The sequence below is a fragment of the Psammomys obesus genome, unplaced genomic scaffold (genome assembly GCF_907164565.1).
Source record: "Psammomys obesus unplaced genomic scaffold, mPsaObe1.curated_primary_1811, whole genome shotgun sequence".
NCBI classification, from domain to species: domain Eukaryota; kingdom Metazoa; phylum Chordata; class Mammalia; order Rodentia; family Muridae; genus Psammomys; species Psammomys obesus.
In genome coordinates this window covers 35,295,889-35,309,114 of record NW_026596040.1, presented here as the reverse complement: position 1 = coordinate 35,309,114, position 13,226 = coordinate 35,295,889, and the positions used below count along the sequence as shown (strand labels likewise).

The window sequence follows — 13,226 nt, the reverse complement described above, 5'->3', positions numbered from 1 at the left end:
TGACGTCAGCCCATGCAGGCCCACACTGCTCCAGTTCCATCGCACACAATTCCAGATCCTTTTGGGGCTGGCTCAGCTTCTCAGTGATCTAGAAGCCTCACTTTGCTTTCTTTCCACGGGCTGACCCGGCATGGCTTTCCCCAGTGTAAACTGCCTGCAAGGTGCAATTGATTTCAAGACCTTTAACCCCTGAGGACAAAGTGGTGAGGCACCCAGCCCGAGCCTGAGATCAAGAGAGCCTAAGGATCCAGACTGTTTGAGTCGCCCTTGCCACGCCTCCTCGTGCTGTACCCTGACAATGATTTAGACGCTGTGCTGCACTGGACTGGATGTGTGGGTCCCGGTGCCCCGGCAGTGCTTCTCGAGGTGGTTCCTGCACCATTTACTTCTCCTGTTACTGTGAGAGAGTACCAGACAGGTGCAGCCGTCTGGCTGCAATGTGAGATGTCCCCTCCCACCCATCCCTGCTGCCATGGGCCTCTCATGCATCCCACAATCCTGGAAACCACGAGCCAGAACAAACCTCTTCACTTTGAAGTCATTTCCCTCATGTAACTTTCTTTTCATGATGAGAAATACAGCTAATACAGTAGCCCAGGTTGACCCCAAGCTCTCCATCCTTCTGACTTAGCCACCCTCCCCGCCCTTTCCCACCTCCCGCCACCACATATTGGGACGGTGGGTGTTAATGTCTTTAAAATTGGGTCCTGTTTCAGTGAACTGGAATCAAACTGTCCTGGAGAGGGCTGCATTAATGCCCGTTTGGGCATCTGGGGGACACTTTATCAGCTCTAGGGTCTGAGGAGATGGCCCAGGATCCAAACTGCTTTCTGTGAGGATTTGAGAAGTGGAGCTTGAATTACCAGAGACCCATATAAATACGGTGTGGGCACAGTGGCCCACCTGAACTGCCAGCCTTTGGTGGAGACAGGGCATTTTCTGGGGAAGCTGGCTAGCAAGATTAGGAGAACCAGCAAGCTCTGGGTTTGACTAAGAGACCTTGTTTCAGTGAGGAAGGTGGAAGAGATCCTGAGAATGATTTCAGACACCAACTTCTAGGCCTCCAGAGGCACGCCCACACACATGCATGCGCTCCCACATGAGAGTGCACACACAAACATGAGAAAACCCTGTATACACACACAACGTCAGGAAAAAGTAAACCAGGAAAAATTACTGCTTTAATGGGGTTCAATTAATATCCAAACAGCTACACGTGGTTAATGTGCACATCTGGGAAGACTGGGCAAGAGCAAATGTCACGAAAGTCATCATCTGAATGATAGGTGATAAATGTACGTTTATTTCCTCAAACATTTCCTCACACGCCCTTTTAATGCGGCGAGAACACAGCACGGGGTCTGCCCTCTCCACGGAGTGCTGGGCACAGTCTTGCCAGATCTTGATGTAGCTTTGCTCTTACAGCAGAGGACCGCAGTGTAAAGAACTCCTCAGTCCCTCTTCACGGGCAAAAGCACAAACCTTCCTGGTCTTCAGAGTGTTCATTTCAGCCAGTCATAGTGGCCCACGATTTTAATCCCAGCAGAGGCTGGTGGGTCTTTGTGAGTTCAAGGACAGCCAGGGCTACACAATGAGACCCAGCTAGACAACAAAAACAAAACAAAACAAAAAACAGTTTATTCCTTCCGAACATGATGGCACATGCCTGCAATCCCAGCACTGGATGGAGGCAGGAGAGTCAGGCGTTCAAGGCCAGCCTCAGCTACACAGCAAGTTTGAGGGCAGCCTATGTTACAAAAAATCCTGTCTCAAAACCCAAAGAAAGCCAGAGTATTTGCTCCCTGTGGTACTGTTCCATAAAAACTACACATTTGCTCTCCATATAAAGAGGACATCCTTCTACAGGCTCGCAAGGTAACTGAAGATGTCAACAGAGCTGAGCACAATTCAGTCCTCTCAGCCATTATTGTTTCATTTGCTTTCATTTAAGTTACATTTTACACTTCACTTTTGACTTTAGTATCACTATTGTTTTTGAGACAGGGTCCTGTTATGTAAGTCCAGGTTGGCCTTGAACTATTGAACTAGCCATCATTCTGCCTTACGCGCCCGATGTTGAAATTACAGGTGAGTGCCAAGACACCAGGCTGTCAGCTGTGACCTTTCAGTGGAGGCCTGTCCTTTCTACTTACCCAGTGCAGGGTAATGGCCACCTTGGGGGGTCCAGGGCCTGGTGCTCTGTGGCCCTCCGCTGCATCTTTGGTCCACTCACAGTGACTCTGGGGGTTTTATGTCTGTCTTATTTTACTGAGGAGAGACACAGGACAGTGTTCTTGGTTAGCGGACCCCAGGATGCTGACCAGGAGGTGGGACATTTGTTCACACTGAGCACCCTGCTTGTCTTTATTGTTGGCTCCTTTCCTCTCCTTGTTTGATGCCTGGGACGTGAGGGCAGGAGCTCGGCCACTTAATTGAACTGCCTATTAAGAAACACAATCCAGAGAGGGAGATGGGTGCGCAAGCCTGGAGCGCCACCTAGGGGAGACATCCTTGTGTTTGACAATTTGGTTTATGAAAACCTAGAATTCACACACACACACACACACACACACACACACACACACACACACACACGCACGTGCACACACACACACACACACACGCACGCGCACACACACACACGCACTCAATGGCACAGAGATAAACAAATAGCCATTCACATCCTGAGAACTGTTTCTTCTTTACACGGATTCCTGCTCCTCGACATAGTTTACAGAACTTTCCGCCACGCAGGCGCAGAAGCAGCAAAAGTGACCCCTGTCCTTCCCCGAGGGACATGCACACTCACTGGCTACTCTTCAGATGCCTCCTCTCTGCCCTCTGCATCTGTAAAGCACGGAAACCAGCACGGAGGACTGTTCCTGGAGGGACAGGTGCTGTCCATTCCTTGTTGATGTTTCATCCAGGATGAGGTCCCACCTAAGGCCAGAGGCTGTGACATCAAAATCTCCATCTCTCACCCCCACCCAAGCCCCCGCCTGCCTCACCCCTGGGGTCTGCTGAGCAGCTCAGGCCGCCTGATTTCCTCTGCTATTTGCCCGGTGCACTGCTATACACACTGGCCTCCCCGAAGCCCAGGGCCCCGGCTGCCGATCTGCACGTCTCCCTGGCACTTGCACAGGCGCCACTCATTTCTTCCAGGTGTTTGCTCCTAAGTCGTCACCCTGGCCAACCGCTGAGACCCAGCAATGAGCACACCTGAGCGCATTTGCTCGGTTCTCTGGAGCTGAGCTAGAGTGGACCTGGCAGCATACTTAGGTTTAATTAAGAGTAGAGTACCTTTATGACCTGGTTTGTCTGGGATCCTGACGGTCTATTGCCTGACACCTTGGCGTAATTGCCTCTTCCAGTTCTCAGAGGTGATACGGCTCGGCTGATAAATTCCATGATTAGCCTATGGGCAACCTCTGGCACACTTGGCTTCCTCCTCAGCTCTTGTCAACAGTATGCTCAAAAGGTTCACTGCCCATGATCACCTCCTTGCTTTCTGCTGATCCTCAGAGCCAGGCAACAAACACCCCTGAACTTTCCCCCGGTCCCCCAGCCCTCCTTTATTTGGAACCGTACTGGCACACATGGGCACGGACAGACACAAAAACCCACTTCTATCTCCACAGTAAACTATGTGAAGGCAGCTCCCTGACAACTTCTGAATAGTCTGGAGCAACTTTCTTTTCCTTTCTTTGTCTCAGACGTAGTCTCAAGCGGTACAGGCTGACCTTGAACTTGTTCTATAGTGGAGGGTGCCCTTGGACACTCAATGATCCTCCTGCCTCCACTTCCCAAGTGCTAGCTAGTTCCCAAGTGTGCACAACCATGCCTGGAGCGTTCTCTCTCTCTCTCCCTGCCCCCTTCCCTCTCTTTTTCTCTCCCTCCCTCCATTCATCCTTCCTTCTCTCTCTCTCTCTCTCTCTCTACACACACACACACACACACACACACACACACACACACATATTTCCATTTAGTTAACTTTCCTGTGTGGGTTCAAGCCAACAAGACAGGTTCCCCAAATACCCTTAATGCCTCAACTCTCCTGCTGAAAAAAAATTATATTCGGTTTTATATTTTTATTTCATTTTTTTATATTTAACTAAACAAAAGATTTTGGTTGGATTCAAAAGCTATTCACATCCTAAAATAAAGTCATAAAGGATTGAGAGAAGATTGCAACAATAGTGACTTAAAAAAAACTCCAAACTTTTCTTAAGTGGAAAAGTAAAATCCTACCAGGTAGCATGTATCATGCATTTTTTAAAAATCTGTTTAAAGTAAAGAAAAACATTAAATGAACTCATGCCAATGTGACTTGAGTGCCTCCTTCTAGACACCTTTGAAAAATTCAACAGGAGAAAAATCGTTGATTCAAGAGAATTGTCTAAGTGTAAATTAGTGTTGACGTAACAATCAAAGGGGTTTCTTTTCCTGTCTAATTCTGAGGGTTTTGTTGGTCTATTGTTCCTGTCAGCCCAAGTGGCTTAACTTACTTTACGATATATAAATATCCATTTTATCTTTTAAATGTATTATATCTGAAAATGAGGCTCTAATAACCAGTGGCTAGTGGGCTTTCCTTCCCCAGAATGTTGCAGCAGCCTGACCTCACCACACGGTGATAAGGGCAGCCCCGGTCTTGGCTTTGGCAGCACTTTCTGCAATGTGACTGTTCCTGACCAATGTCCACTGTTTATCCACCTCGCTCTGCTTCCTTGCCAAGTGGTAACGCCTCCCGGCAACTCTCCCAAAGTCATCTGGATGATGTCTACCTAAGCTGAGCCTCCGGTGACTCGTACCACCAGAATTACCCCAGTCCCCAGGTGGCTTCTGGTGTGCACCTATGTGCCGTGGGCACATAGGTACACACCGGACTTCATGTGGGTGACTTCATGTGGGTCCTCAGTTTCTGAATCTTCCTAATCTGGATGGCATGGTGGCACCGAGACTGGGGTTTCTTTCAGCTCCAGTGTGTCCAAACCTCATCCAGCCACCGTGCATTTAATGTGTATCAGGCCCTGTGCTCACAAGAGCATACAATCTAGAGAATGAACAGAGACCAAGAGGCCGGCACAAACTCAAAAAAGCTCCAGTGGAGGGTCATGGGAGAGAAAAACTGACAGAGACAGAGATGCAGCCTTTACAAATGAGCAGGTCTGTGGGCTGGCAGGTGGGCCAGAGGATATAGCTATCTAGATAGAGCCGGTAGACACCAAGATCCAGAGCATGAAGTAGTGTGGAGTGTGGGCAGCCCAAAGAGAGAGGACTGTGTAGCACAGGAAGCCGAAGCCCAGTGATTCCGAGAGAGAGAGAAGCAGGGCCAGACCACCCTGGGGCCTGAGAGCCTCCAAGTGTGAGTCTCCAAGGCGGGAGTATAGAATTTTATCCCAGCTGTGACAGAAAGCTGCTTCAGGTGTAAAGGGAGTTTTGGTTTGTCAACTCAGTTATGCCGTGGAGATACGCTTTTGTTTTAATCCCAAGTGTGGGATTTTAGTTGAGCTATAGTTTGTCCACAGCTGTTAATTGTCTCATGTAGGGCGTGGCTTTTCGTAGCTCGTAATGGCCTGCCTGGTGTGGTCTAGACGCTGAGAGTGTAAATATTAGAGCCCAGAAAGAGAAAGTGTGTTGTGTGGCAGTTTGAAGAATGGTGTTGGTGTGTGTTGGTTTGGAGCAGACATGCACTGTCTTGGAGGACACTGCTGCCTGTATTTGTGGTTGATGGAGATTGGTACAGAGCCCTAGAACCCACTGACCCTAAACAGCAGGGAGAAGTAAAAGGGCCCTCTCTCCTCACTTACCTTCTCTCTCCCACACAGTGTTTGGAGGTTGGAAGGGAAGTTGAGGCCCAAACACCCCAAATAAAGAACGCCAAAAAAATAAAAAAATAAAAAATTACGCCATTTGCATGTGTGTATGTGAAAGACACAGGGAGAGGGAGCGCTAACAGGTCCATTTAAAAGATGTCGCTGGTGACTTCTTGGAGGATGAGTGAAAGCTGGCAAGAATGGAGGTGGAGCTCTTGGGAAGGGTAGATCTTGATTATTTTCTGTTGCTGTGACAAAATACCATTACTAATGGAACTAATTAAAAAGCATTTAGTGGGGCTCATGGTTCTAGAGGGTTTCAGAGCCCCTGGCCACCGTGCTGGGGTGCACAGCAGCAGGCAAAAACAGCAGGGAGCTTGCTGAGAGCTCACACCTGATCCGCAAGCACAAGGTGGAGAGAGCAAACTGGAAAATGGGCTTTTGAAACCTCAAGTCTGCCTCCAAAAGGCCGCACCTCCTAATGCTTCCCAAACAGCGCCACCATCTGGGGCTCAAGTATTCGAACGTAAGAACCCATGGGGGGCATTCTCAGTCAAGCCACCACAGTAGCCGGGGCAAGAGGTTCTGGAGGCCAATCGTCTTGAGATATGGCCCCTGGAGGATTTGGCAGCCTTTGTTGCTGTGTGGAGGACAGGGTGGGGTCTAGGGAATACCTGAATTCTGATTGTGTTTCTGGAACGAAGAAGAACTAAAGCCGACACATAAGTGGGGTCTAAGAACAGTTACCTGGCAAGGCGGAAGGTCAAGGGGGACAGTTAAGTGTGGGAGCTGCAGCAAGGGGAGAGAGTGGTGCTGGTTGTAACTGATGACAGTTAGAGCCCCAGCAATTGTGACATTAGTGATGGTTAAATGAGATACATGCAAAGAACTATTTGACCTTAAAAACAGAGAATTCTGACACATGCTAAGACAGGGTTAAATCTAGAGGAGGTTATGCTAAGTAAAATAAGCAAGTCACAAAAGGTCAAACACTGAGTTCATTTACATGATCTTCCCAGAGCAGTGAAACACACAGAGACAGAGAGACAGATGCTTGTTAGGGGCTGTGGGAGGGGAATGATGACTCTTTGGCTAAAACAGGAAAAGAGGCTGGTGGTTAGGGGCAGTCACAGCTCTTTGAGAGGACCAGAATTCTGTTCCTAGCACCCACACAGGGCACCTCACAACTGCCTGTAACTTCAGCTCCGGGAGATCTGATGCCCTCCTGTGGTCTTTGTGGGTACCTGCACACACAGACACATACACATAAAAATAATGTTTAAAAAATGCAAACATTTTCAGCCATGCAAGATGAACGAATTCTGAAGATGGGTGGGGATGCTATTTGTACAACACTGTGAATATCCTCAATGCCACTGAGCTGCACACTTAAAAATGGGTAAAATGAGACATTTTATGTGATTAAAAAAAACCCGACAAGAAAAGATTAGGAAGTTAAGGCATCATTTATTCAGTCTGTAATTACATCGGGTAAGGCATATAGCGGTGGCTACTGACAAGGGCACCATTTCTTTTAAGGCCTTCGATGGTTGGTTTTTTATTCTACCACATCATGTTAGGCAGGTATGACGTGGACAGAACCTAATGTATTTTGCCTCATCAAGGCTTGGTCAAATGCAATCACTGTCTCAGTGGTGCTGCCCTGAAGATCAGCTGTGTCCTGTGTTCTGGCTGAGTAAGGGGGGCAGTGGCTTGTGATCTCTTCAGGCTGTGTTCTGAATGATCAGGGCGATGCCTTGACCACCTCCAATGCACGCTGATCCCACTGCATACTTTCCACTTCGACGTCTAAGAAAGAATAAAACTTGTCATTGGGGCCAGTAAAATGACTCAGCAGGTAAAGGAGCTTTCCACCAAGCCTAAGGACTTGAGTTCAAACCCTAGAACCCTCGTGGTGGAAGAAGACTTGTCTTCTGACCTCCACACACATGGCACATGTGCATACACACCCCGCAATATATGTACACACCGACACACACAATAAGGTAAAAAAATCCACTACTGTTACAAAACCAGCTATTCAAAAAGTTAGATTAATTAATTAGACAGTATTAATATTCATTCTTAACCAGCTCATCCTCCAAGTCCCTTCCCCAATCCTTAATTTTGGTTTACAGTGACAATAGATGGAAGAAAGCAGAATATTCTTACTAAAAAACGAACGACAAAAAGTAACACACGAGAGGGGGACAGTGTGAGAAGATGGGGGGGTGAGGCTGGGGACGGAGGAAGGGACACAAACACAAGGCTTAGGCAAGCTGAGGAAAAGCAGCATTTACATAGGTGGGGGTCATTTACATCAATGGGGCTGAGGCGGAGGAGGGAAGCGACACTGTGATTTATTTGACTTGTGGGATTTCAAATTCCCGTATCATTGTAGAGTAAATGCGACCAGTGTTGCCATCTGCTGATCGCTAGGTGACAGGAGTCCCCTGGCTCTGCCTAACGGGCTGCCGTGAGGTTGCAGTCTTACATAGTCAGTTCATTTTCAGCTCTCCTAACAGAGCTAAATGGCCCCAAATACACAAAGCTAAGGGTTTTCCTACCCATACCGGAGGGTATCAAACACCTGTAGTGAGAGGTCTGGTGTCTTTAAAAACCCAGTTATGGTATATACACATGTTTTTATTTTAATCCCAGGTGTGGATATGGGGCCGCTTCTAACTGTCCACAGCGGCAGACCATTTGCCTTGTGCGTGCTCTGGCAGGGCCGTGACTCTGCCAGCTGAAGACAGTTTAATTCTGGGGGCCTCTAGAGAGAATATAAAAAGGCCAGAGCCCCAAGAAAGTTCCTCTTGCTGGTTCCTTCTCGTGCTGCTGGTTTGTCAAGTGGTCAAGAAAAAAGAGACAAGAAGTTGGAGATACCCTGATGAGACAAAGATTGCATTTGCTGAAAGGAACACAAGGCCCCTAATCAGCAAGAAGTAGTTTAAAAAGAACTTGTCCCTTTCCCCTCTGACCTTCTCTCCTACCTAGGGTTGGGGGATTAGAAGGGATTGGGGTTGAGAAGGGTGTTAGAGGTGTAAGAACCAACTAAAGTAGCAAAACACCCAGAACATAATGAAGTAAAAATTTAGCTTGTAGAGATCGGCAGTTTGCTCAGGTTTCTTTTTCTTTTCTTTTCTTTTTTCAGCTACACAGTAAGTTTATTTATTTATTTTTTAGCTCGCATTTTATTTTACTTTTTTACAATTTATTCATTATATATATCCCGATTGAAGCCCTCTCCCTCGGCTCCTTCTGGTCCCACCTTCCCTTTCTCTTCCCCTAGTCCACTGAAAGAGGGTGTTTCTTCTGCCATCTGCCCATGGCTTTTCAAGTCTCATCAGGACTTCCTGGATCCTCTTCCTCTGTGTCCTGGCAAGGCTGCATTGTCAGGGGCACGTGAGCAGAGAGCAGGCAATGGAGTTCATGACAGAGGCGGCCCCTGCTCCCCTTACTCAGGAACCCACACGGAGACTGAGCTGTCAATAGGCTACATCTGATCAGGGGGTCTAGGTCCTCTCCATGCATGGTCCTTGGTTGGTGCACCAGTCTCTGCAGGAGCCCCTGGGCTCAGATTTTTTTAGCTTTGTTGGTCTCTTTTGTGGTGCTCCTGTCCTCTTTGTGTCAGTCTATCCCCCGCTTTTTCCATAAGACTCCCTGCACTCTGTCCAAAGTTTGGCTGTGTGTCTCAGCACCTGCTTCGATCCCCTGCTGGATGGAGCCTTTCAGAGGACCCTCTATAGTAGGCTCTTCTCTTCCACCACTTCTGGTGTCTATCCTGTTTGCCATTCTGAATGAGATTTAAGCATCCCCTCTGGGGTCCTCCTTAGTGTTTAGCTTCTTTAGGTCTGTAGATTTTAGTAGTGGCACATTTACACAATGGACTACTACTCAGCTATTAAAAACAAGGAAATTATGAAAATTTCAGGCAAATAGATGGAACTAGAAAAGATCATCCTGAGTGAGGTGACCGAGAAACAGAAAGACACACATGGTATACACTCACTTATAAGTGGGTACTAGTGGTATAACGTAGGATTGCTCAGGTTTCTTAAACAGTGGCATCTAGATCTGACCCTTCTTGGTATTGTGATTTATTAAGTAAGTTTATCTTACTCCTGCTGTAGACACTAAACTGCAGAGCCACAGAGGCAGGGCCTCGGCATTGGTTACCAGCACCGAGGTGGCCCGAGGTACGTGGCTCTCTCAGTGAGAACTCACTGACTGCTTGCGTACACAACAAACTCCTAAATGCAGGCCCACCTGCAAATCGACCAGCTCATCTGTGATGCCCAGTGCAGAGTGTCTTCCAAAGAGCCTGCTTCTGGCCAGAACCAGTACGTAGATACAAAGAAGAAAAAACACGGGATTGCACTGAGAAAACCAAAAGTCGGGCATTTCTATTTAAAAAAAATGCCCCATTTGGGGCCTGGAAAGGTGGCTCGGTGGTTAAGATCACTGGCTACTCTTCCAGAGCACCCACATGGCAGCTCACAACCACCTGTAACTCCAGTCTCAGCAGAGCCAATTTCCCTTCTGAATTCTGCAGGCACTGAGCAGATACATGGTATGTGTAATACATATAGGCAAAACACTCATACACATAAAATAAATGAACTAAATATTCACAAACAGGTGGCACATCTGAAATGCAGTAATTTCTAGCAAGTACCTTAACTCGTGAACCAGGTGGGCAGTGATTCTGGATCCAGAGCCTCCCAATGGGTGGCCCAGGGCAATGGCGCCTCCATTCACATTGGTTTTACTGGGGTCAAGATCCAAGGCCTTCTGAACAGCCAAGAACTGAGGAGCAAAAGCTTCATTCACCTTAGAAAAGAGTTAAAACCCACAGAATCGTCACTCACAAGCTAGTTTTTAATAAAAAGCTCCAGCTATGTTGACGGCTATTTCCTATTTCTTCCTATTTAGGTTATGATGATGTCTGAATCTATCTTCAATCATGCCATCTGTAGGTCCTCAGGGGTGTGTGTGTGTGTGTGTGTGTGTGTGTGTATGTGAGTATGTGAGGGAGAACAAGCACACAAGGGCAGCTTTCATTGATACTGGTCAACACAATCATGTTTAAGGTTATATAGAATTATTTTCCTTCGAAAAATATTTTAGGTTTAAAAATGAGCATAGAGCTGGGTGCAGTGGCACACACACCTCTAATTCTAGCTGACTAGGAGGCTGAGATGGGAGGATTCCAAGTTAGAGGCTAGCCTGGGCTTTATAAGAAAAATGTACCTCTTTAAAAAAAAAAAAAAGAGTTGTGTATTTATTAAGTGCTACTTCAGGTCAAGCGCATTCCTTAGAGAAAAGCTACTCGCAGTGATCTTATAAATGGGTACATGTTAGAGGGAGTAGATACCACAGAGAGCCCAGAGATCTTAGAGCTGCCTGAAAGGCTCCCATCTCTGCGGATCATTTATTAGGATGTGATCTTGTGTATGTTTTTGTATACCCTCCTTACACTCAAATTTCCAATAGCAAAGTTGAATTCATTTCCCAGGTTAAACACAGTAAGTATTTCCTGATACACAGCGAGTATGCCCCAAGTGGCTACTATCATTATCTGGTGTGAGAAAGACACCGGCAGACAAGCCTATACCTTCACAGCCTAAGGCACAAAAATGGCAGTGCTGTGAGGTGCGGCAGGGCAGCACGGCATTGCTCACACATTATTCACATCTGCCAGCTGCCTATGCACCACACTTTCATAGAGCCTTAGCTCGGGAATTCCAAAGGAAACTGACTGTGGGGGAGGCGACTGTTACAGAGCTGGGATCAAATTTCAGTCTCATTCTCTTCCTACTAGATTTGTGTAGTCTGCCAAGATGGAGTCTGACCCGCCCTTAGGTCAGCATTACTCTCTGTCTTAGGTAGTAATTCTCAAGGAGCTATGATGGGATCCAGAGCGTGCTGTGGAAGCAGGCTTCCTCGTCCCGGGAAACGGTGTGGCAGGCTCCGTCCTGAGGATCTGTCTACAGGAGGAGCAGAAGCTGCGTGGGAGGATGCTCCAGCTCAGGAGCTAAGTGTGAAGTCAGAAACTTTGTGGTAGCTTACTGATTAACACGATAACTAAGCAGCCCTTTCAAGGCTCAGAGCTGAGCTGCAGAGGACAGAATATTTAATTTCCTAAAGCCTGGTTTCTGGACTGAGGGGTTATCAGAGAAAACCACACGTGTGCCTAGTCCTCTACTAATTTAAGTAGAGATTCCCATCATTATATTGCTTCTTGATGCCAAACAGCACAGGTTTAATTACCTACAATTCTCGAATATTCCCAAATTATGGGACATCTGTAATCCATCGTTAAGAATTTTCTTCATTGTCTCTTGATGACTAGTATTAATTTGGTGTTTTGTTTGTTTGTTTTGAGGTGGTCTCACTGTGTAGACTAGGATGGCCTGGAACTTACAGAGATCCACCTGTCTCGGCCTCCCCAGTGCTGAGATTAGGCTGGGTCCCTTCTTTTAATTACAGTGAATGCTAAGGTCTCTGTTCTACTATGACCGTTTCTAAAAGCAACTCTTGGGGCAGGGGTGTAGCTCAGTGTGGAACATAATTCACACACACGGGTGTGCGCGCAGACAACCACTTTACAAAAAAAAAAATTTAAATCTACAGTGTCAAAATTATTGTAAGTATATCCTAAATCAAGCCGCAGCTATGGTGGAGAAGCCAAAAATAGATTTGAGGAGCCTTGAATTTTGGGGGCAGGGCAAGCAGCTTCTAGATTCAGCATCACAGCTTTTCTATTAGGTAAGCCATTTTGTCTACATTTTCACACTTTTGTCTTTACAGCAGGGTGAAGGTTACTTATTTCCCGCCCTCTGTATGACCCAGGGCCACAGGCATACCAAAGTCTCAGCCACAGCAGCATCCTATGAAGTTCTAAGAAGTTTCCAGGACTTTAGCAAGAGAAATGAGAGCGCTTGAGTCCCTCAGAAGTAAGTGAGGTGGGGCTGGGGAGATGGCTCCGTTGATACTGTGAAATTAAGAACCTTAGCTTGCCCTCCACATCCCCTGTTAGAGAGCTGGGTGAGCAGCACATTTGTGCAATCCCAGCAATGGGGAGGTGGAGATAGGAGGAACCCTAGTCTTGCTGACCAGTTTATCCAAATTAGTGAGCTCTAGGTGCTACAAGAGACCTCCTCTCCAAAAATAAGGTAGAAAGAGATGGAGGAGGACTATTAACCTATGACTACACACACACACACACACACACACACACACACACTCGCACATCACCAAAAATAAGTAAAACACTTTAATACAGTGGGGGAAAATACCAACACAAAGCATGCATATGTGGGCGCAGAATGTGAGAAAGTTAACAGTACTAAAACAAGGAGAGCTACAAGATACCAAGGTAAGCCATTTATGCTGTAAAAGAAA

The 13,226-nt window shown here is 46.9% G+C and overlaps 1 protein-coding gene across 1 annotated transcript in view; it reads right to left on the bottom strand.

The window, feature by feature from the left end:
• Positions 1-7,266: 7,266 nt before the first annotated feature.
• Acaa2 (acetyl-CoA acyltransferase 2) overlaps positions 7,267-13,226 on the bottom strand; it is a 28,456-nt gene continuing 22,496 nt past the window's right edge. The window contains exons 9-10 of the mRNA XM_055622610.1: positions 10,498-10,652; positions 7,267-7,628 (exon numbers count right to left, since the gene is read on the bottom strand). Of these exons, the coding sequence (XP_055478585.1) occupies positions 7,544-7,628; positions 10,498-10,652 (240 nt within the window). The 3' untranslated portion in view covers positions 7,267-7,543. The remainder of the gene's footprint in view (positions 7,629-10,497; positions 10,653-13,226) is intronic.